This window comes from Anolis sagrei, chromosome 12, assembly GCF_037176765.1.
Source record: "Anolis sagrei isolate rAnoSag1 chromosome 12, rAnoSag1.mat, whole genome shotgun sequence".
In the NCBI taxonomy this organism is placed as follows: Eukaryota; Metazoa; Chordata; class Lepidosauria; order Squamata; family Dactyloidae; genus Anolis; species Anolis sagrei.
In genome coordinates this window covers 15,103,539-15,130,098 of record NC_090032.1, presented here as the reverse complement: position 1 = coordinate 15,130,098, position 26,560 = coordinate 15,103,539, and the positions used below count along the sequence as shown (strand labels likewise).

Genomic DNA, 26,560 nt, shown 5'->3' with positions numbered 1-26,560 from the left:
CCTCTTCATTTTTCTTCTTCCCCTTCCTCCTCCTTTTTCTTTCTTCCTCCCTTCCTCTTTTTCTTCTTCTCCTTTCCTCTCCTCCTCCTCTTTTTCTTCTTTTTCCTCTTCCTCCTCCTCTTCCTTCTCCACCTTTTACCTCTTCTTCCCCTTTATCTTTTTACCCTTCCTCTTCTTCCTCCTCCTCCGTCCTCATTTTCTTCTTCCCCTTCCTCTCCTCCTCCTCTTTTTCTTCCTTTTCCTCTTCCTCCTCTTCTTCCTTCTCCACCTTTTTTCCTCTTCTTCCCCTTTATCTTTTTACCCTTCCTCTTCCTCCTCCTCCTCCTTCCTCGTTTTCTTCTTCCCCTTCCTCTCCTCCTCCTCTTTTTCTTCCTTTTCCTCTTCCTCCTCCTCTTCCTTCTCCACCTTTTTTCCTCTTCTTCCCCTTTATCTTTTTACCCTTCCTCTTCCTCCTCCTCCTCCTTCCTCGTTTTCTTCTTCCCCTTCCTCTCCTCCTCTTTTTCTTCCTTTTCCTCTTCCTCTTCCTTCTCCACCTTTTTTCCTCTTCTTCCCCTTTATCTTTTTACCCTTCCTCTTCCTCCTCCTCCTCCTTCCTCGTTTTCTTCTTCCCCTTCCTCTCCTCCTCTTTTTCTTCCTTTTCCTCTTCCTCCTCCTCTTCCTTCTCCACCTTTTTTCCTCTTCTTCCCCTTTATCTTTTTACCCTTCCCTTTCTTCCTCCTCCTTCCTCGTTTTCTTCTTCCCCTTCCTCTCCTCCTCCTCTTCCTCCTCCTTTTCCTTCTCCACCTTTTTTCCTCTTCTTCCCCTTTATCTTTTCCCCCTTCTTCTTCCTCCTCTTCCTCCTCCTCCCTCGTTTTCTTCTTCCCCTTCCTCCTCTTGGGAAGCCAGATTTCCCCCCTCTGGATCCTCCTTCAACTAGAGCAGCAGCAAGTCCTTCAAACCATTCTTTCTTCTCGTTCCTTTGCAGATAGCATGATCCGTGTGGGAGCGGATTATCAAGCTGTGATCCCAGAGTGCAAACCAGGTAAAGGGAGTCTGTTGGGAAGGGCAATGGCTAAGCATGGACAGGACCCAGCAAGATGGCAACAATGCGCCCAGCTTCTCCCAGGGAAGGCTTGTTGCCCTTCCAAATCTATGTCTCCCTCAAGGAGAGCCTGACCACTTTCTCGCCCTACCTTTGGCCCCAGGTGGCTTTTCCGACCCTCTTCCTTGCAACTTGAAGCTCAATATTAGTATTATATATTACCATATAGTAATATACCACTATTCTGCCATATTGTTAGTAGTATTACATGCAATATATAACATCCAATTATTATATTGCATTATTAGTAGTAGTACATTATAATATTATTACCAATATTATATGTACATACAATATACAATATATTATATTATTAGCATAGCACAATAATAGTTGTATATATTACTATATTGTACTATGCCACTATATTGCAATATTATTATATTGTATTATTAGTAATATATTGCATTACAACATTATAGACAATATTATCTGTACATACAATATATTATATTATCTGTACATTACAATATTATAGACAATATTATCTGTGCATACAATATATTATAATATTAGCATAGCACAATAATAGTAATATATACCACTATATTATTAGTAATATTTCATGTAATAAATATAATAATTGAATTATTATCTTGTATTATTAGTAATATATTGCATTACAACATTATAGACAATATTATCTATACATACAATATATTATATCATTAGCATAGCACAATAATAGTAATATATACCACTATATTATTAGTAATATTTCGTGTAATAAATATAATAATTGAATTATTATATTGTATTATTAGTAATATATTGCATTACAATATTATAGTCAATACTACCTGTACATACAATATATTATATTATTAGCATAGCACAATAATAGTAATATATACCACTATATTATTAGTAATATTTCATGTAATAAATATAATCATTGAATTATTACCTTGTATTATTAGTACTATTTTGCATTACAACATTATAGACAATATTATCTGTACATACAATATAGTACATTATTAGCATAGCACAATAATAGTAATATATATTACTATATTGTACTATACCACTATATTATTTCATGTAATAAATATAATCATTGAATTATTATCTTGTATTATTAGTAATATTTTGCATTACAACATTATAGACAATATTATCTGTACATACAATATATTATATTATTAGCATAGCACAATAATAGTAATATATATTACTATATGGTACTGTACAACTATATTATTAGTAATATTTCATGTAATAAATATAATAATTGAATTATTATATTGTATTATTAGTAATATATTGCATTACAATATTATAGACAATATTACCTATACATACAATATATTATATTATTAGCATAGCACAATAATAGTAATATATACCACTATATTATTAGTAATATTTCATGTAATAAATATAATTACTCAATTATTATATTGTATTATTAGTAATATTTTGCATTACAACATTATAGACAATATTATCTGTACATACAATATATTATATTATTAGCATAGCACAATAATAGTAATATATATTACTATATTGTACTGTGCCACTATACTGCAATATTATTTGTAATAGTACATGTAATATATTATATACAATTATTGTATTGTATTACTATTAGTATTACATTGTAGTACATTCTAATATTACCAATATTATATGTACATACAATATATTATATTATTAGCATAGTGTTATATATTACTATATTGTACTATACCACTATATTGCAATATTATTAGTAATATTTCAGGTAATAAATATAATCATTGAATTGTTATATTGTATTATTAGTAATATATTGCATTACAATATTATAGACAATACATACAACGTATTATATTATTAGCATAGCACAATAATAGTAATATATATTACTATATTGTAGTGTACCACTTGTCAATTCTTCCTCACACCTAGCTCCAGCAGACAAGAGTCCTTTGTCCCACCCCGGTCATTCCACATTATTAGTAATATTTCATGTAATAAATATAATAATTGAATTATTATATTGTATTATTAGTAATATATTGCATTACAATATTATAGACAATATTATCTGTACATACAATGTATTATATTATTAGCATAGCACAATAATAGTAATATATATTACTATATTGTGCTGTACCACTTGTCAATTCTTCCTCACACCTAGCTCCAGCAGACAAGAGTCCTTTGTCCCACCCTGGTCATTCCACAGATATATAAACCCTTTTTCGTAGTTCCACCAGACCTCACTACCTCTGAGGATGCTTGCCATAGATACAGGCGAAACGTCAGGAGAGAATGCCTCTAGACCATGGCCATATAGCCCGAAAAAACCTACAACAACCTAGTGATTCCGGCCATGAAAGCCTTCGACTTTACACTATATTTTTATGTATATAGATTATTAGTAATATATTGCATTACAATATTATAGTCCATATTATGTATTGTTAGCCTAGAACAATATGAGTGTTATATATGTGCTGACGACCCGTTCTCTTCTTTGCAATCTACAGAGAGCCCAGCTCGCTACAGCAACAAGGAGTTGAAAGGGATGCTTGTCTGGTCGCCAAATCATTGTGTCTCGGATGCCAAACGTGAGTCTCGAGTCTCTCCTCCCTCGGCAGCGGGTTCGGCTCCCTGTTGCCTCCACCGTGGATACGCCTCCACCCGCCTCTCCCCTTTCCAACCAATTTCTGAACCGGTTCCAGAAGCAGCCAAGACCCAGCCTTGCTCAAAGAGGGGTGGGGGCGGGGAAGGCATGCCGTCTCCCTCGGCTGGAAGCAGAGCCTCTGACTGACAGCTCCCCCGTCCCCCCTCCTGGGACTCCTAGAAGCAATTACCGTGCGGCTGGTGCGCTGCCTCCGGCTCCTGGGTTATTAATCTGGCTGGTGCAGGGAGCTTGGGCTTGGTGCGCATGGAATGGGGGGAGCATAGGTGGGAACAGGGCTGCTTTCTGGGCTGAAGAGGAGAGGCCCAGGGTGATTCCTTGATATTTATCCACTAGCTGTACCTGCCACGCGTTGCTGTGGCCAACCTTCCCTCTTTCCCTTCTTCTTTCCCTTCTTCTTTCCCTCCTTCCCTCCTTCCCCCTTTTTCTTTCTCTTCTGCTTTCTCTTTTCTTCCTTCTCTCTTGTCTTCTTTCCTTCCCTCCCTCTTCCTCTACATCTTCCCCCCTTCCTTTGCTCCCTCTTTTCTTCCTTCCCATCTTTCCTTCTCTTCTTCCTTCCTTCTCTTTCTCCTTCCTTCCTTCCTTCCTTCCTTCCTTCCCTTCTTCCTTCCTTCCTTTCCCCTTTTCTTTCTCTTCTGCTTTCTCTACATCTTCACTCCCTCCTTCCTTCCTTCCTTCCTTCCTTCCTTCCTTTCTTCCTTCCTTCCTGTCTTTCCTTCTCTTCTTCCTTCCTTCTCTATCTCTTTCCTTCCCTCCCTCTTTCTCTACAACTTCCCCCCTTCCTTCACTCCTTCCTTCCTTCCCCCTTTTTCTTTCTCTTCTGCTTTCTTCCTCCTCTCTTTCCTTCCCTCCCTCTTTCTCTACATCTTCCCCCCTTCCTTCACTCCCTCTTTCCTTCCTTCTCTCCTTCCTATCTTCCCATCTTTCCTTCTTTTCTTCCTTCCTTCTCTTTCCTTCCTTCCCCCTTTTTCTTTCTCCTCTGCTTTCTCTCTTTCCTTCCCTCCCTCTTTCTCTACATCTTCCCCCTTCCTTCACTCTTTCCTTCCTTCCCGTCTTTCCTTCTCTTCTTACTTCCTTCTCTTTCCTTCCTTTCTCCTTTTTCTTTCTCTTCTGCTGTCTCTTTTCTTCCTTCTCTCTTTCCTTCTTTCCTTCACTCCCTCTTTCTCTACATCTTCCCCCTTCCTTCACTCCTTCCTTCCTTCCTTCCTTCCTTCCTTCCTTCCTTCCTTCCCCCTTTTTTTCTCTTCTGCTATCTCTCTTGTCTTCCTCCTCTCTTTCCTTTCCATCCCTCTTTTTCTACATCTTCACCCCTTCCTTCGCTCCTTCCTTCCTTCCTTCCTTCCTTCCTTCCTTCCTTCCCTCCCTCCCTCCCTCCCTCCCGTCTTTCCTTCTCTTCTTCTGTCCTTCTCTTTCCTTCCTTTCCCCCTTTTCTTTCTCTTCTGCTTTCTCTTTTCTTCCTTCCCTCTTTCCTTCTTTCCTTCCTTCCCTCTTTCTCTACATCTTCCCCCCATCCTTCACTCCCTCTTTCCTTCCTTCCTTCTCTATCTCTTTCCTTCCTTTCCCCTTTTCTTTCTCTTCTGCTTTCTCTACATCTTCCTTCTCTTTTTCCTTCTTTCCTTCCCGCCCTCTTTCTTTACATCTTCCCCCTTCCTTTACTCCCTCTTTCCTTCCTTCCTTCCTTCCTTCCTTCCTTCCTTCCTTCCTTCCCGTCTTTTCTTCTTTTCTTCCTTCCTTCTCTCTTTCCTTCCTTCCTTCCTTCCCCCTTTTTCTTTCTTTTCTGCTTTCTTTTCTTCCTTCTCTCTTTCCTTCTTTCCTTCCCTCCCTCTTTCTCTACGTCTTCCCCCTTCCTTCACTCCCTATTTCCTTCCTACCTTCCTTATTGTCTTTCCTTCCTTCTCTTTCCTTTCTTTCCCCTTTTTCTTTCTCTTCTGCTGTCTCTCTTTTCTTCCTTCTCTCTTTCCTTCCCTCCCTCTTTCTCTACATCTTCCCCCCTTCCTTCACTCCTTCCTTCCGTCCTTCCCGTCTGACCTTCTCTTCTTCCTTCCTTCTTTATTTCCTTCCTTCCCCTTTTTCTTTCTCTTTTCTTCCTTCTCTTTCCTTCTTTCCTTCCCTCCCTCTTTCCTTCCTTCCTTCCTTCCCGCCTTTCCTTCTCTTCTTTTTTCCTTCCCTATTTCCTTCCTTCACCCTTTTTCTTTCTCTTCTGCTTTCTCTTTTCTTCCTTCTCTCTTTCCTTCTTTCCTTCCCTCCCTCTTTCTCTACAACTTCCCCCTTCCTTCACTCCCTCTTTCCTTCCTTCCTTCCTTCCTTCCTTCCTTCCTTCCTTCCTTCCTGTCTTTCCTTCTCTTCTTCCTTCCTTCTCTCTTTCCTTCCTTCCCCCTCCCTCTTTCTCTACATCTTCCCCTCTTCCTTCGCTCCCTCTTTCCTTCTTTCTTTCCCTTTTTTCTTTCCTTCTTTCCTTTCTTCCTTCTCTAACTTTCCTTCCCTCCTCTTTTTCTTTTCCTCCTTCTTTCTATCGTTTCTTCCTTCTCTACCTCTTTCCTTCCTTCTCCCTTTCCTTCTTTCTTTCCCTCCCTCCTTCCTTCCTTCCTTCCTTTCTTTTTTCTCCCCTTCCCCCCCTCTTTCTTCCTTTTCTCTGTATTGTCATTTAACTTTTCGTCATTCAGCTTTTTGGGGCTTTTTAAGTCCCTTCTGCTGTGTTTTTCAGTGTTTTTATGAGTGAAGGACATACATTGGGTTGTGAGGTGTCTTGTGTCCAAATTTGGTGTCAATTGGTCCAGTGGTTTTTGAGTTCTGTTAATCCCACAAACGAACATTACATTTTTATTTATATAGATATAAATAAAAATGTAATGTTCGTTTGTGGGATTAACAGAACTCAAAAATCACTGGACCAATTGACACCAAATTTGGACAGAATACTCCTAACAACCCAATGAGTTACCATCATTCCAAAACATTGATTTTTTTCATTTGTGTGTTGTAGTTGCTGGGATGTATAGTTCACCTACAATCAAAGAACATTCTGAACCCCACTAACAATGGAATTGAACCAAACTGGGTACACAGAACTCCTATGACCAACAGAAAATACTGGAAGGGTTTGGTGGGCATTGACCGTGAGTTTGGGAGTTGTAGTTCACCTATATCCAGAGAGTACTATGGAGTCAAACAATGATGGATCTGGACCCTACTCAGCACAAATACTCCATATGTTCAAATATGAACACTGGTGGAGTTTGGGGAAAATAGAATCTTTCAACCTCCCTTTCTCTTTCCCTTTCCCTTCTCCCTTCCCTTCCCGGGCTCATAATGAGCCCCTGAGCCATGTGCTGCGAACCTTCCTTCAACCTCCCTTTCTCTTTCCCTTTCCCTTCTCCCTTCCCTTCCCGGGCTCATAATGAGCCTCTGAGCCATATGCTACCAAACTTCCTTCAACCTCCCTTTCTCTTTCCCTTTCCCTTCTCCCTTCCCTTCCCGGGCTCATAATGAGCCTCTGAGCCATGTGCTGCGAACCTTCCTTCAACCTCCCTTTCTCTTTCCCTTTCCCTTCTCCCTTCCCTTCCCGGGCTCATAATGAGCCTCTGAGCCATGTGCTGCCAAACTTCCTTCAACCTCCCTTTCTCTTTCCCTTTCCCTTCCCAGGCTCATAATGAGCCTCTGAGCCATGTGCTGCCAACCTTCCTTCAACCTCCCTTTCTCTTTCTCTTTCCCTTTCCCTTCTCCCTTCCCTTCCCAGGCTCATAATGAGCCTCTGAGCCATGTGCTGCCAACCTTCCTTCAACCTCCCTTTCTCTTTCCCTTTCCCTTCCCTTCCCAGGCTCATAATGAGCCTCTGAGCCATGTGCTGCCAACCTTCCTTCAACCTCCCTTTCTCTTTCCCTTTCCCTTCTCCCTTCCCTTCCCGGGCTCATAATGAGCCTCTGAGCCATGTGCTGCCAACCTTCCTTCAACCTCCCTTTCTCTTTCCCTTTCCCTTCTCCCTTCCCTTCCCGGGCTCATAATGAGCCTCTGAGCCATGTGCTGCCAACCTTCCTTCAACCTCCCTTTCTCTTTCCCTTTCCCTTCTCCCTTCCCTTCCCGGGCTCATAATGAGCCTCTGAGCCATGTGCTTCCAACCTTCCTTCAACCTCCCTTTCTCTTTCCCTTTCCCTTCTCCCTTCCCTTCCCGGGCTCATAATGAGCCATGTGCTGCTCTTTATATAGCGCAATGACTGCTGTGCCAAAATTCCGCCCCTCCCCTCCCAAAAACTTCTCCCCTCATTGGCTGAGAGGCAAGCATCCCAGCATGCACACTGCTTGCCTCCAAACGCTTACTCACTTCTGACTGACTTCCTGAGTCGGAAGAAAAATGGCGAGAGGAGGTTTGGAAGGACAAAGGGACTTCTGGTTTCCTTAAAAACGTCAAAATCGCTTCAAAAATGTAATTTTCCTGACTTCATTCTGAATTACAAATATTCCGACGGTACCTAACCATGCCTACTAAGCACCCCCTGAGGGAAATACAGTATCCAGATACATTAGTGTCTCACTTATCTGACCTTTGCTGATCCGACGTTCCGTCTTATCCGACGCCTCCTTTTTCCTCCGGCATTTCCCCTTCAATTCAACTCTCTCTCTATTCCCAATAAGTGAAAAAGGCAAGACAAGGAGAATGAGGAGGGAGGAAAGAGGGGAAAGAGGCAGGACTGGAAGCATCCTCTGGGATTTCCACACTCCTCTTCCGCATCCAACCCTGAGGCATTGCCTTGCCTTAACCCTTTGAGTCCCTGTTGTTAGTATTCTAGGTGTCTAGTGCTGTGTCGGGTGGGTAACAGTAGGAGACTCCGTATTAGCCGACATTTTCGTCTATCCGACATTCTGCCGGCCTTTTTATGTTGGATAAACGAGACTCTCCTGTATCTACAACTCTTGCTCTTTCTCCAGCAGCGCCTGACGTTTGTCTCTTTCTCCCTCTAGTGGACAAATACATTGCCATGGCCAAGGAGAAGCACGGCTACAACATAGAGCAGGTAAAACGAAAACAATATATGATTCTGCTGTGAAGGTAGAGTCTTACTTCTAAAAGTTTTATTCATTTATTTCATATTAAAAGCATTGCATAAATTAGTATAAAACTGATAAAAATGGAAGGCGCGCTAAATATCTTTGGACCAAAAACGGGCAACAGCAATGGCACTGTCTGTAGCCTCCAACAATTCTTCCTCTGTACACGAGGCAGGGCATAGCAGACAAGCATAGCGGACAAGTTGTCTGTTCTGCTTCACAGTCACACAAGGTGTGGGACTCTTTTAGGCAATGCCTCAAGCAAAAGGTGGGCGCTAGAATCAACATCATACGAAAGTTGACTGGCACAACCTGGGGATCACAACCAGACACAGCGAAGACATCTGCCCTTGCGCTATGCTACTCTGATGCTGAGTATGCATGCCCAGTGTGGAACACATCTCACCACACTAAAACAGTGGATGTGGCTCTTAATGAGACATGCCGCATTATCACAGGGTGTCTGCGCCCTACACCACTGTGGAAATTACACTGCTTAGCCAGTATTGCACCACCTGACATCCGCCGGGAAGTAGCAGCCAATAGTGAAAGGACCAACGCAGAGACATCTCCAGTTCATCTCTTGTTTGGGTATCAGCCAGCATGCCAACGACTTAAATCAAGAAATATTTTTGTAAGATCTACAGAGACACTTGCTGGAACACCCCAGCAAGCGAGAGTGGCAGGCTCAAACTCAACCTAAATCATTAAATGAGAGACAAAAGTTAACTCCATCTCCCAAGAAGAGAAGAGGACCACCGACTTTGGAAGGCTCCTCTTTGAACTCTCCTTAGGATTGGATGGTGTTGTGCTCTCCCTTCTCTTTGCAGAGGGGAGACATCAGGAGACTTGGCTCACTGGAGAAGTTACCTTGATGAGTCCTCCCTCTTCTTCTTTCCTTCCAGGTGGTAAGAACCTTCTCCTCCTCCTCCTTTAGTTCATCTCCAACATGGTTGGGAGATCTGGCTCATTGGAGAAGCTACCTTCTCCTTTCCTTCAGTGAGAACCTTCTTCTTTACTAAGAACCTTCTCCTCCTCCTTTGGTAGATCCAGGAAACCTTCTCCTTTCCTTCCAGGTGGGAAGAGCCCTTCCTCCACCTTTAGTGCATCTCTTACATGGTCAGGAGACCTGGCTCGTTGGGAAACTTGCCTTCTCCTTTCCTTTAGTAGGAACCTTCTCCTTTAGTGCATCTCCTACATGGTCAGGAGACCTGGCTCATTGGAGAAGTTATCTTCTCCTTTTCTTTAGTAAGAACCTTCTCCTTGAGAAAGAACTTTCTCCTCCTCCTTTAGTGCATCTCCAACATGGTCAGGAGACCTGGCTCATTGGAGAAGTTACTTTCTCCTTTCCTTCCAGGTGGTAAGAGCCATTTCCTCCTCCTTTAGTACATCTAAAGGAGTGTGGCGGAGGCTCCTTCTTTGGAAGCTTTTAAACAGAGGCTGGATGGCCATCTGTTAGGGGTGATTGGAATGCAATATTCCTGCTTCTTGGCAGAATGGGGTTGGACTGGATGGCCCATGAGGTCTCTTCCAACTCTTTGATTCTATGATTCTATGAGACTCCCTCCTGGGCACACAGAGGACTGGGCGACTTGGAAGGCGCTGAACAGACTGCGCTCTGGCACCATGAGATGCAGAGCCAACCTTCAGAAATGGGGCCACAAAGTGGAATCCACGACATGCGAGTGCGGAGAAGAGCAAACTACACACCACCTGCTGCAATGCAACCTGAGCCCTGCCACATGAACAATGGAGGACCTTCTTGCGGCAACACCAGAGGCACTCCAAGTGGCTATCATACGAAAGCTGACTGGCACAACCTGAGGATCACAACCAGACACAGTGAAGACATCTGCCCTTGAGCTATGCTACTCTGCTACTGAGTACACATGCCCTGTGTGGAAGGACATTTAATCAACTACCAAGCTTGCAAACTTTGTGTTTTGTCTGTTTGTTTTTGTTCAAAATGTAATACAATAAATAAATGTTCTCCTTCCAAGCTGCTCATTTCCGCGCCTTTGTCCCTTCCCTGCAGGCGCTGGGGATGTTGCTGTGGCACAAACACGACGTGGAGAAGTCCCTGGCCGACTTGGCCAACTTCACGCCGTTCCCGGACGAATGGACCGTGGAGGACAAAGTCCTGTTTGAACAAGCCTTCAGCTTCCATGGCAAGAGCTTTGCTCGGATCCAACAGATGGTATGTAGTCCACTTCCACTGATGTGCTGATGGAACCCACAACAGCCTGGCATTTGGTTGGTGTCTTTTGATATGTGCCAACCCTCCTGCCCCAGTCCTGGCTGACAGATACTCTGGGAATGGGGAGATTTGGACCTACATTTTGTTGGGCACACCATGCTGCCAAGTACATCGATGCTTACTTAGGCAATCCCTTGTTATCCAAGTATGATGGCCTTCCAAGTGCAGTGTCTTGGCGGTGGTCCATAGGTGACCGTGGAGACCTATTCTTGATTGGCACGTTTTTCCACAGTGAGGGCATTATTTCCCAGACAGAAGACGATCCCATGCCTTCCTCTTGACACATTTCTCCCTTTCACCCTCCATTCGTGCCTCTTCAAATTCCACAGCACTGCTGGTCACAGCTGAACTCCAGTTTGAGTGCTCAAGAGCCAGGGCTTCCCAATTCTCTCTTGACGTCTATGCCAGAGTTTTTAAGGTTGGCTTTGAGCCCATCTTTCAATCTCTTTTCCTGTCCACCAATATTTTCTGTTCTTGAGTTGGGAGTAGAGCAACTGGTTTGGGAGACAGTGATCGGGAATTCAGACAATACAGCATTCAGTCCAGCGGAGTTTAATTATTATTATTATTATTATTATCTTTATTTATACCCCATTAGCATCTCCCGAAGGACTCGATGCGGCTTACAAAGGCCAAGGCCTCAAATTTATTCATTTATTTGCAGCTTTTATATTCCACCCTTCTCACCCCGCTGGGGACTCAGGGCGGATTACAGTGTACACATATATGGCAAACATCCAATGCCAATTTTTTGACATACAAACATATACAGACATACACAGAGGCTATTTAACTTTTTTCTGGCCGCCAGGGGAGCTGTCGCTTTCATCGTCCATCTGCGACGCTGATGAAGCACTTCCGCATTCCCCGCATGCTTCCCCGCTGGAATGCTTTGCTGGAGTCTTCTTTACGGCCTCATAAATCAGTTAATTTAGCCTCCCCACACTTTAAGGTGGTACCTAATTTTCCTACTTGAGAGATGCAACTGTCTTTCGGGTTGCAAAGGTCGACAACAGGCTACACACAATTGGTTGGAAACTCACTCCAACCTGGGCTGGCTTCGAACTCATGACCTTTTGGTCAGAGTGATCATAATGCAGCTGACACTCAGCCAGCGGCACCACAATCCCGGTGCCATGATGGTGTAGGAGCGTCACTTCAATGCTGGTGGTCTTTGCTTCTTCCAACATGCTGATATTTTCCCGCCTGCCTTCCCAAGAGATTTGTAAGATTTTGTGGAGGCAACGCTGATGGAATCGTTCCAGGAGTTGAGTGTGACATCTGTAGACAGTCCACGTTTCGCAGGGGTATAACAGGGTTGGGAGGACAATGGCTTTATAAACAAGCACCTACCTCCTCAGTGCGCTATTATGATCCACATAATCTATCTACTCTGCCACGTTGTCCGGATGCCCGACCACTGTCTCCCAAAGCAGTTGCTCTACTCCGAAGTCAGGAATGGTAAACAGAACCTCACTACCTCTGAGGATGGTTGCCATAGATGCAGGCGAAGCATCAGGAGAGAATGCCTCTAGAACATGGCCATATAGCCCGAAAAAACCTACAACAACCCAGTGATTCCGGCCATGAAAGCCTTCGACAATACACGGAAAACAGAATGTTGGTGGGAAGGAAAAGAGATTGAAAGATGGGCTCAAAGCCAACTTTAAAAACTCTGGCAAAGACACTGAGAACTGGGAAGCCCTGGCCCTTGAGGCCTCCAGATGGAGGTCAGCTGTGACCAGCAGTGTTGTAGAATTTGAAGAGGCACGAATGGAGGGCAAAAGAGAGAAATGTGCCAAGAGGAAGGCACATCAAGCCAACCCTGACTGGGATCGCCTTCCACCTATGCCCTCAATGCGGGAGAAGATGCAAGTCAAGAATAAGGCTCCACAGTCACCTACGGACCCATCGCCAGGACAGCCATCTTGGAAGACAATCCTACTCGGACAAGGAGGGATCACCTAAATCGCCTAAGGGCTTTGAGTCGCCTAAGGGCTGAGAAAAGCGGTATATAAATGAAGTAAATAAATAAATAAATAAAATAAGTAAATAAATAAGTAAGTAAGTAAGTCATGCTACCCATGCTCTATTCTGCCTTGGTTAGACCACATCTGGAATACCGTGTCCAAGCTGGAATGTGTCCAGAGGAGGGCAGCTAAAATGATCAAGGGTCTGGAGAACAAGCCCTATGAGGAGCGGCTTAAAGAGCCGGGCATGTTTAGCTTGAAGAAGAGAAGGCTGAGAGGAGATATGATAGCCATGTATAAATATGTGAGAGGAAGCCACAGGGAGGAGGGAGCAAGCTTGTTTTCTGCTTCCTTGGAGACTAGGACGCGGAACAATGGCTTCAAACTACAAGAGAGGAGATTCCACCTGGACATGAGGAAGAACTTCCTGACTGTGAGAGCCGTTCAGCAGTGGAACTCTCTGCCCCGGAGTGTGGTGGAGGTTCCTTCTTTGGAAACTTTTAAACAGAGGCTGGATGGCCATCTGTCGGGGGTGCTTTGAATGCAATTTTCCTGCTTTTTGGCAGAATGGGGTTGGACTGGATGGTCCACGAGGTCTCTCTGACTCTATTTCTCCTCTATGTTTCCTCTGCAGCTTCCTGATAAACTGATCCCAAGCTTGGTGAAGTATTACTATTCCTGGAAGAAGACTCGGACCAGGACCAGTGTGATGGACAGGCAAGCCCGAAAGCTCCTTAGCAAGAAAGAAAAGGACGACAGGTCAGAGACTGAGCCTCAACTGGGATCACTGGGCTTTGGTTTTATGGCAGCAGAACAACACTCGCCGCTGCCCGGGTTATTTGAGAAGAGCATTGTTTGTCTGTGCTCCAAGTTTAGTCTAGTTCCAATGTTGGCTGGGTTCAGTGGGTGCAGGTGAAGTATAGCTCTGTGGTACATCCTTCTCCAAACCGCACCAAAATGTAGAATGGGTCATGGGGGCTCAGGGTGCCAAGTTAGGTTTTGATCATTCGAAGGTGCATGTTGCAATGGTCTTAGGAAGTCAGTGAAACTACTGCAAGTCCCATCATCTATGGTCCATTGGCCCACAAACCCCACCCAGACATAGAGTGGACCATGGGGGCTCTGTGTGCCAATTTTGGTCTTTATCGGTCATTGGATGAGGGTCGCAGTGGTCTCAGGAAGCAAGTGAAGGTACTGCAAGTCCCATCACCCATGGTCCGTCCTCATTCAAACTGCACCCGGATGTAGAGTGGGTCATGGGGGCTCTGTGTGCCAATTTTGGTCTTTATCGGTCATTGGATGAGGGTCGCAGTGGTCTCAGGAAGCAAGTGAAGGTACTGCAAGTCCCATCACCCATGGTCCGTCCTCATTCAAACTGCACCCGGATGTAGAGTGGGTCATGGGGGCTCTGTGTGTCAAGTTTGGTCTTTACTGGTCATTGGATGAGGGTCGCAATGGTCTCAGGAAGCGAGTGAAGGTACTGCAAGTCCCATCACCCATGGTCCGTCCTCATTCAAACTGCACCAGGATGTAGAGTGGCTCATGGGGGCTCTGTGTGTCAAGTTTGGTTGTTATCAGTCATTGGATGAGGGTCGCAGTGATCTCAGGAAGTGAGTGAAGGTACTGCATGTCCCATCATCCATGGTCTGTCCTCCGTCAAACTGCCCCAGAATGTAGAGTGGATCATGGGGGGGGGGGGGTCTGTGTGTCAAGTTTGGTCGTTATCGGTCATTGGATGAGGGTCGCAGTGGTCTCAGAAAGTGAGTGAAGGTACTGCATGTCCCATCATCCATGGTCTGTCCTTCCCTAAACTGCAGCAGGATGTAGAGTGGATCATGGGGGTTCTGTGTGCCAAGTTTGGTCTTGATCTATCATTGGTGGGGGCCACAGTGGTCTGTGGGTGCCCAAGCATTTTAAAGTACTACAAATCCCATATGTCTCTGAAAGCGTACGAGGACATACAGTGGATCATGGGGATTATGTGTGCCAAATTTGGTCCAGGTCCGTCGCTCGTGCAGGTCACAGTGGCCTGTGAAAGTGGCAGAAAGCTGCCACATACACACATACAAACATTCACTTTTATTATATAGATAGATGGTTCTGAAGCTAAAAAAGGGACAAATCCTAGAGTGACTAGAAGCCCTTCTAACGGCTGAATTTCTCCGACAGTAACGATGAACTGGACGAAGGACGGCAGGCTAGTGAAGGCGAATTTGATGCTTTGGATCCCAAGAAGGAGGTACGTGGCTTATTTATTTCGTATCAAAAGCATTGCATAAATTAGTATAAAATTAATAAAATTAGAAAGAGCGCAGGCGGCTAAATATCTTTTGACCAAAAACAGGCAACAGCAATGGCATTGTCTGTAGCCTCCAACAACTCTCCCTCTGTACATGAGTTTATCAACAGGCGTAAGTTTAAGACATCCTGCATGTTTCATTCAGTGAGAGTTTATCAACAGGTGCAGGTTTAAGACATCCTGTGATTATTCTGCATGTTTCATTCAATGAGAGTCTATCAACAGGTGTAGGTTTAAGACATCCTGTGTTTATTCTGCATGTTTCATTCAATGAGAGTTTATCAACAGGTGTAGGTTTAAGACATCCTGTGATTATTCTGCATGTTTCATTCAATGAGAGTTTATCAAAAGGTGTAGGTTTAAGACATCCTGTGATTATTCTGCATGTTTCATTCAATGAGAGTTTATCAAAAGGTGTAGGTTTAAGACATCCTGTGATTATTCTGCATGTTTCATTCAATGAGAGTTTACCAACAGGTGTAGGTTTAAGACATCCTGTGATTATTCTGCATGTTTCATTCAATGAGAGATTATCAAGAGGTGTAGGTTTAAGACATCCTGTGATTATTCTGCATATTTCATTCAATGAGAGATTATCAAGAGGTGTAGGTTTAAGACATCCTGTGTTTATTCTGCATGATTCATTCAATGAGAGATTATCAACAGGTGTAGGTTTAAGACATCCTGTGATTATTCTGCATATTTCATTCAATGAGAGTTTATCAACAGGTGTAGGTTTAAGACATCCTGTGTTTATTCTGCATGTTTCATTCAATGAGAGTTTATCAACAGGTGTAGGTTTAAGACATCCTGTGATTATTCTGCATGTTTCATTCAATGAGAGTTTATCAAAAGGTGTAGGTTTAAGACATCCTGTGATTATTCTGCATGTTTCATTCAATGAGAGTTTATCAAAAGGTGTAGGTTTAAGACATCCTGTGATTATTCTGCATGTTTCATTCAATGAGAGTTTACCAACAGGTGTAGGTTTAAGACATCCTGTGATTATTCTGCATGTTTCATTCAATGAGAGATTATCAACAGGTGTAGGTTTAAGACATCCTGTGATTATTCTGCATATTTCATTCAATGAGAGATTATCAAGAGGTGTAGGTTTAAGACATCCTGTGTTTATTCTGCATGATTCATTCAATGAGAGATTATCAACAGGTGTAGGTTTAAGACATCCTGTGATTATTCTGCATATTTCATTCAATGAGAGTTTATCAACAGGTGTAGGTTTAAGACATCCTGTGATTATTCTGCATGTTTCATTCAATGAGAGTTTATCAAGAGGTGTAGGTTTAAGACATCCTGTGATTATTCTGCATGTCTCATTCAATGAGAGTTTATCAACAGGTGTAGGTTTAAGACATCCTGTGATTATTCTGCATGTTTCATTCAATGAGGGTTTATCAACAGGCGTAGGTTTAAGACATCCTGTGATTATTCTGCATGTTTCATTCAATGAGAGTTTAACAACAGGCGTAGGTTTAAGACATCCTGTGATTATTCTGCATGTTTCATTCAATGAGAGTTTAACAACAGGCGTAGGTTTAAGACATCCTGTGATTATTCTGCATGTTTCATTCAATGAGAGTTTATCAACAGGCGTAGGTTTAAGACATCCTGTGATTATTCTGCATGTTTCATTCAACGAGAATCTATCAACAGGCGTAGGTTTAAGACATCCTGTGACTATTCTGCACAGAAGGGGATGGAATCAGTCTGGTTCCATCATGTTGGAGAAGTCTGAAAATTGATTTCCGATTTCAATTTCATCTTCCTCCATGTACCAACCCGGGCCTTTCGATCTTTGGGAGAGGTCCTCCTTTCACCCCTACCAATCTCACAAGCCCATCTTGTGGGAACAAGGGAGAGAGACTTCTCCTCTGTGGCTCCCCGACTTTGGAACACTTTACCTGGAGAGATCACTAGAAACGTTAAAAAAGGACCTTAAAACCTGGCTCTTCCACTGCACCTTCGGTGATTAGGTGGGCATTTTGCACCCCCCAACATTTTTGCTACTGGTGGGACTGACTTCACTGTCAGCTTAGCGAGTAAAGAATTGCCACAACTGAAGCCATAGCAATGTTTTAGGAGCATGCCAGAACATTCCCAGGGGGATGAGGAGGGGGATGTCTGCCTCAATGTGTTTACTTCTTCTTTATCTGCAGCCTACTTACCAGAAGCCGCTCAACAGCAAACCGGGGCCAGTGAAGAAGGAAGTGCAACTGTCACAGTATCGGCACCACCCGCTCCGCGCCCGCCGGCGGCCTCCCAAGGGCATGTACTTAAGCCAAGAGGACATCACAGGGCTATCTGCCAGCCCAGACATGGCCGCTCTCACCCTGCGGCACTTGGACTCTCAGCTGGTTTCCCTTAAGCGCCAGGTAGGGAAACCCAAGTCCGGCCCTTGTTGGTCCCTGACCAGGGGCGGCTCATCCACTACGCGAAGTAAGCGGTCGCAGAACACTTTTTTTGCCAGGGGCGCAGAGGTGCCTCTGTGAATGCTGGATGGCCATCTGTCGGGGGTGTTTTGAATGCTATTTTCTTGTTTCTTCGCAGGGGGTTGGACTGGATGGCTCACAAGGTCTCTTCCAACTCAGGATTCTTTGTAGTGAATTGATCTTTTCACTCTTGAAGCCTTCTGCCTTCTTACACTTTGTATGTGCTGTGTGTTTTGAGAGCTCTCTCTGTGTGTCAATTACACTTTCGTATGGAGAGTGTGTGCTGTGTGCTTGGAGATCTCTCTCTGCTTGTGTGTCAGGAGAGATGTAGTGATTGAGTTTTTCCCTCTCTTTGAAACCACAGAAGAGATGGGTGTTCGAGTAGCTCAGACCCAGTTCTTGATTGTTAAGAAATGCAGTTATTCCTTATTATCTATGTATATAATAAAAGTCAGTGTTTGTATGCGGAGGGAGGAAGGACGGTGTATGTGGCAGCTTTCAGATTGGCTGCCACTTTCACAGGCCACTGTGACCAGCATGGGTGACGGACCTGGATCAAACTTGGCACACATAACCCCCACGACCCCCTTTACGTCCTGGTGAGGTTTGGGGGAGAATGGACAACGGTTGATGGGATTTATAGTACTTTCAAACCCATCGGTTCCCACAGACCACTGTGGCCCCCAACAAAGACCAATAAAGAACAAGCTTGGCACACAGAGCCTCCATGACCCATTTTACATCCTACTGCAGTTTGGAGGAGGGTGGGCCATGGATGATGGGACTTGAAGTACCTCTACTTCCTTCCCGAGACCGCTGCGACCCTCATCCAATGACCGATCAAGACCACACTTAATAATCCCCATGACCCCCTTTATGTCCTGGTGAGGTGTGGGGGAGGACAGACAATGGGTGATGGGATTTGTAGCACTTTCCCACCCTTTGGTTCCCACAGACTACTGCGGCCCCCAACAAAGACCAATGAAGACCAAACTTGGCACATGACCCACCCTCATGACCCACTATACATCCTGGTGTGGTTTGGAGGAGGATGGACTATGGATGGTGGGACTTGAAGTACCTTCACTAACTTCCTGAGAGCACTGCGAGCCACATAAATGAATGATAAAGACCAACCTTGGCACACAATGCCCTTCTCAAATTACCCGGGCAGCGCCGGGTCCCCAAGCTAGTTGTAAATAAACCTTTTGTGATATTTTAAGATTGGACTCTGCATGTTTGCCTCCTAAACTCTGAATTTTTTACAGCCACATCACACGGCATGTTCACTATTGAGCTGATGCTCAACTTTGATATCTTGTTTGTTTTTGGATGCTCTGCTATATTTAGGGTAGTTTTCCCTAACAAAAAAGGGTTATGGGTCTAGCACCCAAATTGCAATTAAGGCTCTCACCCATTTGTCAATTTCTGTCCACGCTTCATACTCATCATCACCAGCTTGGGGTGGATCCCATTGATAGACCTTGGTTGATAGACCAGCTTGGGGTGGATACCGTTGATAGATCTTGGTTGATAGACCAGCTTGGCGTGGATCTCATTGATAGACCTTGGAGTAGATCTCGTTGATAGACCTTGGTTGATAGACCATCTTGGGGTGGATCTCGTTGATAGACCTTGGTTGATAGACCAGCTTGGGGTGGATCTCGTTGATAGACCTTGGTTGATAGACCAGCTTGGGGTGGATTTCGTTGATAGACCTTAGTTGATAGACCAGCTTGGGGTGGATCTCACTGACAGACCTTGGTTGATAGGCCAGCTTGGGGTGGATCTCATTGACAGACCTTGGAGTAGATCTCATTGATAGACCTTGGTTGATAGACCAGCTTGGGATGGATCTCCTTGCTAGATTTGGTTGATAGACCATATTGGAGTGGATCTCGTTGATAGACCAGCTTGGGGAGGATCTCGTTGATAGACCTTGGTTGATAGACCAGCTTGGGGTAGATCTTGTTGCTAGACCTTGGTTGATAGACCAGCTTTGGATGGATCTTATTGATAGACCTTGGTTGATAGACCAGCTTGGGGAGGATCTCGTTGATAGACCTTGGTTGATAGACCAGCTTGGGGTGGATACCATTGATAGACCTTGGTTGATAGACCAGCTTGGGGTGGATCTCATTGATAGACCTTGGTGGATAGACCATCTTGGCATGGATCTCGTTGATAGACCTTGGTGGATAGACCATCTTGGGGTGGATCTCGTTGATAGACCTTGGTGGATAGACCATCTTGGGGCGGAATTCGTTGATAGACCTTGGTGGATAGACCATCTTGGGGCGGAACTCGTTGATAGACCTTGGTTGATAGACCAGCTTGGGGTGGATCTTGTTGATAGACCTTGGAGTAGATCTCCTTGATAGACCTTGGTTGATAGACCATCTTGGGGTGGATCTTGTTGATAGACCTTGGTTGATAGACCATCTTGAAGTGGATCTCATTGATAGACCTTGGCTGATAGACTAGCTTGGGGTGGATCTCATTGATAGAACTTGGAGTAGATCTCCTTGATAGACCTTGGTTGATAGACCATCTTGGGGCGGATCTCGTTGATAGACCTTGGTTGATAGACCAGCTTGGAGCGGAACTCGTTGATAGACCTTGGTTGATAGACCAGCTTGGAGTGTTCCTCACTGAGCTTGGCTTCCAAACTTTTGACCTTGTTGAATTGTATGCCCAGAACTGGACACAGTATTCCAGGTGATGCCTGACCAAAATGGCCTCCTTCTGATATTTCTACCTCTGGTTAATACTAGGTACAAAGCATCAAGCAGATCAACAGTAGCATGAAGCAAGTGCTGGATGGCGGAATAGACAAATTGCGGCCACCTGAGGTGAGTGTGTATGGAAGTGACCAGGCTTTGCACAACCAGCAACAATTTTTAATGCTTTTGAGAGAGAGCAGTCGGGAGGGCTGTGCATAGTTCTGTCTCTTGTTATGGTCGGCCTTCCAGATTTCTCTGTATTTTGAATACACTCCCTTTTGTCTTGCAGACAAACATAAAGTTTAACTCACGCTGGACAACAGATGAGCAGTTACTGGCTGTGCAAGGTGAGTCTTTAAAGAGATGGATGGGTCATCTGGGAGTTGTAGTTGCTGGGATGTATAGTTCACCTACAATCAAAGTGCATTCTGAACTCCACCAATGAGGGAATTGAACCAAACTTGGCACACAGAACTCCCATGACCAGCAGAAAGTACTGGAAGGATTTGGTGGTCATTGACCTTGAGTTTGGGAGTTGTAATTCACCAAGCTCTAGTAAGCACTGTGGACTCAACCGATGATAGATCTGGACCAAACTTAGCACGACAACTCATCATTCCCAAATGTAAACACTGGTGGATTTTGGGGAAAATAGACCTTGACATTTGGATGTTGTAGTTGCTGGGGTTTATAGTTCACCTACAATCACAGAGCCTTTTGAACTTCCTCTTCCTTTTATCGCTTCCTCCTCTTTTTTTCCTCCTCCTCCTCCTTCTTTCTCCTCTTCCTCTGTTTCTTCTTTCCCTTCCTCCTCCTCCTTTTTCTTCTTCACCTTCCTCCTCTTCTTATTCTTCTGCTTCCCCTTCCTCCTGGTTTTCCTCCTTCTCTTTCCTCATTTTATCATCTTGCCCTTCCTCCTCTTCTTTTCTTCCTCCTCCTTCTTTCTCTTCTTCCTGTTTCTTCTTTCCCTTCCTCCTCCTCATCTTCACCTTCCTCCTCCTCTTTTTCTTCACCTCCCACCTTTTCTTATTCTTCTGCTTCCCCTTCCTCCTCATTTTCCTTCTCCTTCTTTCTCTTCCTGTTTCTTCTTTCCCTTCCTCCTCCTCCTTTTCCTTCTTCACCTTCCTCCGCCTCCTTTTTTCTTCTCCTCCTCCCTCCTCTTCTTATTCTTCTGCTTCCCCTTCCTCCTCATTTTCCTTCTCCTTCTTTCTCTTCCTGTTTCTTCTTTCCCTTCCTCCTCCTCCTTTTCCTTCTTCACCTTCCTCCGCCTCCTTTTTTCTTCTCCTCCTCCCTCCTCTTCTTATTCTTCTGCTTCCCCTTCCTCCTCGTTTTCCTCCTCATCATCATCTTTGTCATCTTCCCCTTCCTCCTCTTCTTTTCCTCCTCCTCCTCCTCCTCTTCTTCTTCCCTTTCCTTCTCTTTTCCTCTTCTTTTTCTTCCTCCAAGGGTTTGGTGGGCATTGACCTTGAGTTTAGGAGTTGTAGTTCACCAACATCCAGGAAGCACTGTGGACTCAAACAGTGATGGATCTGGACCAAACTTGATGGATCTTGGACCAATTTGACCAAATGTGAACTCTGGTGGAGTTTAGGGAAAACAGACCTTGACATTTGGGAGTTGTAGTTACTGGGGTTTATAGTTTACCTACAACCAAAGAGCATTCTGAACTCCACCAAGAATGGAATTGAACCAAACTTGGCACACAGGACTCCCATGACCAACAGCAAACACTGGAAAGATTTGGCCTTGAATTTTGGAGTTGTAGTTCACCTCCATCCAGAGAGCACTGTGGACTCAAACAATGATGGTTCTAGACCAAAATTGGCACAAATACTCAATATGCCCAAATGTGAACACTGGTGGAGTTTGGGGAAAACAGACCTTGACATTTGGGAGTTGTAGTTACTGGGGTTTATAGTTCACCTACAACCAAAGAGCATTCTGAACCACAGCAATGCTAGAATTGGGCCAAACTTCCCACACAGAATCCCAATACCTTGAACGGACTCGCTGGTGCGAGCCTCCTTCCAGCCTCTCACACTCTCCTTTGCTCGCACATGCGCACTACAATGCCATTCACCGAACACACCTGCTCTCCCCTCCTCACTTGGAGTCTCAGAAACAGCCCTCCCCTTTGCTGCGAGCCTGGCTAATTGCAGCAAAGGAGGTCCTTTGTTGGGAGGATTTGCCCTCTGTGTCCAAAAAGGAAGAGAAGGAGAGATCAGGTGAGGAAAGGAGATTCCATCTCAACTTTAGGAAGAACTTCCTGACTGTGAGAGCTGTTCAGCAGTGGAACTCTCTGCCGCAGAGTATGGTGGAGGCACCTTCTTAGGTGGCTTTTAAACAGAGGCTGGATGGCCATCTGTCAGGGGTGCTTTGAATGCAAGTTGGATGGCACACAAAAATAATAACTTTTTGTTTTCCTGTTCAGCCATCCGTAAATACGGGAAAGACTTCCAGGCCATCGCAGAGGTGATCAGTAATAAAACGGTGGCCCAAGTGAAGACGTTCTTTGTCAGCTACCGGCGCCGTTTCAACCTGGAAGAGGTGCTGCAGGAATGGGAGGCCGAGCAGGAAGGAGGGGGGCTGGCTGCACCCACGCAGGGGAGCTCCCCTCCCCAGGAACACAAGAGCTCCAGCGCATCGCTTGCAAGCAGCGAGGAAGACGACGAGGTGAGTGAGGCCACCTCCATGTGCTTCCCTCTTGCTCCCTTTGCTCCCGAGCTCCTATTAGTGCAGGCGCTCAGCTGCCTGGCAAGCATGTGCGTGTGGGCACTGCGCTTCTTCTCTTCCTTCCTCCTTGGAGAGTGTGGCAGGTGGCAGGGCATGTGTGTGTGGTGGGGTGTGTGACTGTGCAGGCATTCGGCACTGAAAGGCACGCATAAGCTTTCCAGGCCTGCCTGCACACTCCATGCCACACACACTCTCCTTGGAAAGTGTGTGTGTGTGTGGTGGGGTGCAGGCAGGCATGGAAAGTGCATGTGCGCCTGTCAGTGCCTGCACACCCCAACGACACATACTCTACCTGGAAAAAATGTGTGTGTATGTGGTGGGGTGCCGGCAGGCTTGGAAAAAGTGCATGAGTACCTGTCAGTGTCTGCATGCCTCACACCACACACACACTCTCCCTGGAAAAAGAGTGTATGTGTGGCGGGGTGCAGGCAGACCTGGAAAGAGTGCATGCACACCTGACGGTGTCTGCACGCCTCACACCACACACGCGCTCTCCCTGGAAAAAGAGTGTATGCGTGGCAGGGTGCAGGCAGACCTGGAAAGCGCACGTGCATGCCTGTAAGTGACTGCACACCCCACAAAAGATTGTGGGGTGGTGCAGGTAGACCTGGAAAGTGCGCACACACGCCTTTCAGTGACTGCACACCATATGCTACAGACGCAATTCCCTCTGGAAAAGAGTGTGTGTGGTGAGTTGCAGGCAGACCTGGAAAGAGTGCATGCACACCTGTCAGTGTCTGCACACCTCAGACCACACACACGCTCTCCCTGGAGAAGGAGGGTATGTGTGGCGGGGTGCAGGCAGACCTGGAAAGAGTGCATGCATACCTGTTACTGTCTGCACGCCTCACACCACACACACGCTCTCCCTGGAAAAAGAGTGTATGGTGGGTTGCAGGCAGGCCTGGAAAGTGCATGCGCACGCCTTTCAGTGACTGCACACCCTATGCTACACACACACTCTCCCTGGAAAAAGAGAGTGCATGTGGCCTGGAAAAAAGTGTGTGCATGTGTCAGTGTCTGCACGTCTCACACCACACACATGCCTACTCCCTGGAAAAAGAGTGTGTGTGGCGAGATGCATGCAGACCTGGAAAGAGTGCATGCACACCCGTCAGTATTTGCACACCCCACGCTACACATATACTCTCCCTGGAAAAAGAGTGTGTGTGGGGTAGGGTGAAGGCAGGCCTGGAAAGTGCATGTGCACGCCTGTCAGTGGCTGAACATCCTATGCCACCTACACACTTTCCCTGGAGAAAGAGTATGTGTGTGGCAGGGTGCAGGCAGGCCTGAAAAGTGCGTGCGTACCTTTCAGTGCTTGCCTGCACACTTTCCCTGGAGAAAGAGTATGTGTGTGGCAGGGCGCAGGCAGGCCTGAAAAGTGCGTGCGTACCTTTCAGTGCTTGCCTGCACACTTTCCCTGGAGAAAGAGTATGTGTGTGGCAGGGCGCAGGAAGGCCTGAAAAGTGCGTGCGTACCTTTCAGTGCTTGCCTGCACACTTTCCCTGGAGAAAGAGTATGTGTGTGGCAGGGCGCAGGCAGGCCTGAAAAGTGCGTGCGTACCTTTCAGTGCTTGCCTGCACACTTTCCCTGGAGAAAGAGTGTGTGTGTGGCAGGGCGCAGGAAGGCCTGAAAAGTGCGTGCGTACCTTTCAGTGCTTGCCTGCACACTTTCCCTGGAGAAAGAGTGTGTGTGTGGCAGGGCGCAAGAAGGCCTGAAAAGTGCGTGTGTCCCTTTCAGTGCTTGCCTGCACACTTTCCCTGGAGAAAGAGTATGTGTGTGGCAGGGCGCAGGCAGGCCTGAAAAGTGCGTGCGTACCTTTCAGTGCTTGCCTGCACACTTTCCCTGGAGAAAGAGTATGTGTGGCAGGGCGCAGGCAGGCCTGAAAAGTGCAGATTTTCGTGTGGGAAGTGGGCTTCCCGTTATAAACGAAAGACACGAAAGAAACTGTAAGAATAAATTTCGCACATGTCGTACTGCCAGTGGCTCCTTCTTGTATCCTCGCAGGTGCAGATCACCGCGGTGTCCCGTTCCTCGCAGCAGCAGCAGCACCAGCAGCAGCTTCCACCCCCGCCTCTGCCACCCCCGCTGCCGCTCCCAGCCTCCCCCCGGCCCCCCGTGGCCGCTCTCTCCCAGCCGCCTCCGCTCCTGAGGCCCACTCTCCCCACGGCCCCCACGCTGCACCGCCAACCCCCGCCCCTGCAGCAAGGGCGATTCCTCCAGCCCAGACTCTCGCTCAACCAACCGCCGCCGCCACTCATCCGGCCGGCCACCTCGCGACCGCCGCCGCCGTCCCGCGGAGGCCAGCAGCACCCCCCTTCGCTCCTCGGCGGGACAGGGGAGCACCCTCCGCCCCCCGCCAGCACCCTCTGAGAAGGGGTTCCCGTCTGCTTCTCGGCCATCTGTGAGTCTCGCTGCTGCGCGTCAGTTGTCAGCTGTGGTTGTTATGCCCCCTCCTGTGATGGTGGTGGGGAGGAGGAAGAAGAGAACGGACACTCCCAGGGGTCTGACCCCAGGTTATGTAGCACTGAACCCCAGTCCTTATGTACACTGGGGGGAGGTTTTCTTTTCCTTTTTTCGGGGATGGGGGAGGGATGCTATAGGGCTAGTAGTGTGGGGCGGTGATGAATTATGTTTACACTTCAGCAGGATTGAATTGCATCAGTGCCTGTATGGAAAATGGGAGGGAGGGGAGGGGGAAACAAGGGTGGTGGGTGTGTTGTCGAAGGCTTTCAAGGCCAGAATCATTGGGTTGCTGTGAGTTTTCCGAGCTGTCTGGCCATGTTCCAGAAGCATTCTCTCCTGACGATTCGCTCACATCTTAGAATCATAGAATCAAAGAGTTGGAAGAGACCTCATGGGCCATCCAGTCCAACCCCATTCTGCCAAGAAGCAGGAATATTGCATTCAAATCACCCCTGACAGATGGCCATCCAGCCTCTGCGGCAGAGAGTTCCACTGCTGAACGGCTCCCACAGTCAGGAAGTTCTATGGCAGAAGTTGCCAGGTCTGTTGGAAACTAGGCAGACCCACTAAGAAAACCCAACAGATGATATGATCAGCAAAGGACAAGAGAGATCCTTCAATTTCTGCAGGAGTCTCCTGTATCCCTTGCAGCTGTGGACAAGTCGACATAGGGACCCCCAAACACAATCCAAGGAATATGATAGGCCAGGTATGAGCAAACCCAGGTCCGGGGCCAGATGCGGCCCCTTGAGCTCTTTTCTCAGGCCCTCTTCTTTCTCACCATCCTATCCTTCCTTCTCTTTCCTTCCTCCTTCCCTCCCTCCCACCCTCCCCTCCTTCCTTCCCTTCCCTTCCATCCTTCCTTCCCTCTTTCCTCCTTCCTTCCTTTTTTCTCTT

The 26,560-nt window shown here is 46.1% G+C and overlaps 1 protein-coding gene across 4 annotated transcripts in view; it reads left to right on the top strand.

The window, feature by feature from the left end:
- Positions 1–25,875, top strand: part of RCOR2 (REST corepressor 2) — a 43,865-nt gene extending 17,990 nt beyond the window's left edge. For 3 of the 4 annotated variants that reach the window (XM_067472474.1, XM_067472473.1, XM_067472475.1), the window contains exons 3-13: positions 965–1,021; positions 3,565–3,645; positions 8,676–8,728; positions 10,798–10,959; positions 13,624–13,748; positions 15,159–15,228; positions 17,466–17,681; positions 20,513–20,590; positions 20,751–20,808; positions 22,893–23,134; positions 25,205–25,875. In XM_067472474.1, the coding sequence (XP_067328575.1) occupies positions 965–1,021; positions 3,565–3,645; positions 8,676–8,728; positions 10,798–10,959; positions 13,624–13,748; positions 15,159–15,228; positions 17,466–17,681; positions 20,513–20,590; positions 20,751–20,808; positions 22,893–23,134; positions 25,205–25,570 (1,508 nt within the window). In that variant the 3' untranslated portion in view covers positions 25,571–25,875. The remainder of the gene's footprint in view (positions 1–964; positions 1,022–3,564; positions 3,646–8,675; positions 8,729–10,797; positions 10,960–13,623; positions 13,749–15,158; positions 15,229–17,465; positions 17,682–20,512; positions 20,591–20,750; positions 20,809–22,892; positions 23,135–25,204) is intronic. The other variant, XM_067472476.1, reaches the window with a different exon arrangement.
- The last annotated feature ends 685 nt before the right edge of the window (positions 25,876–26,560 follow it).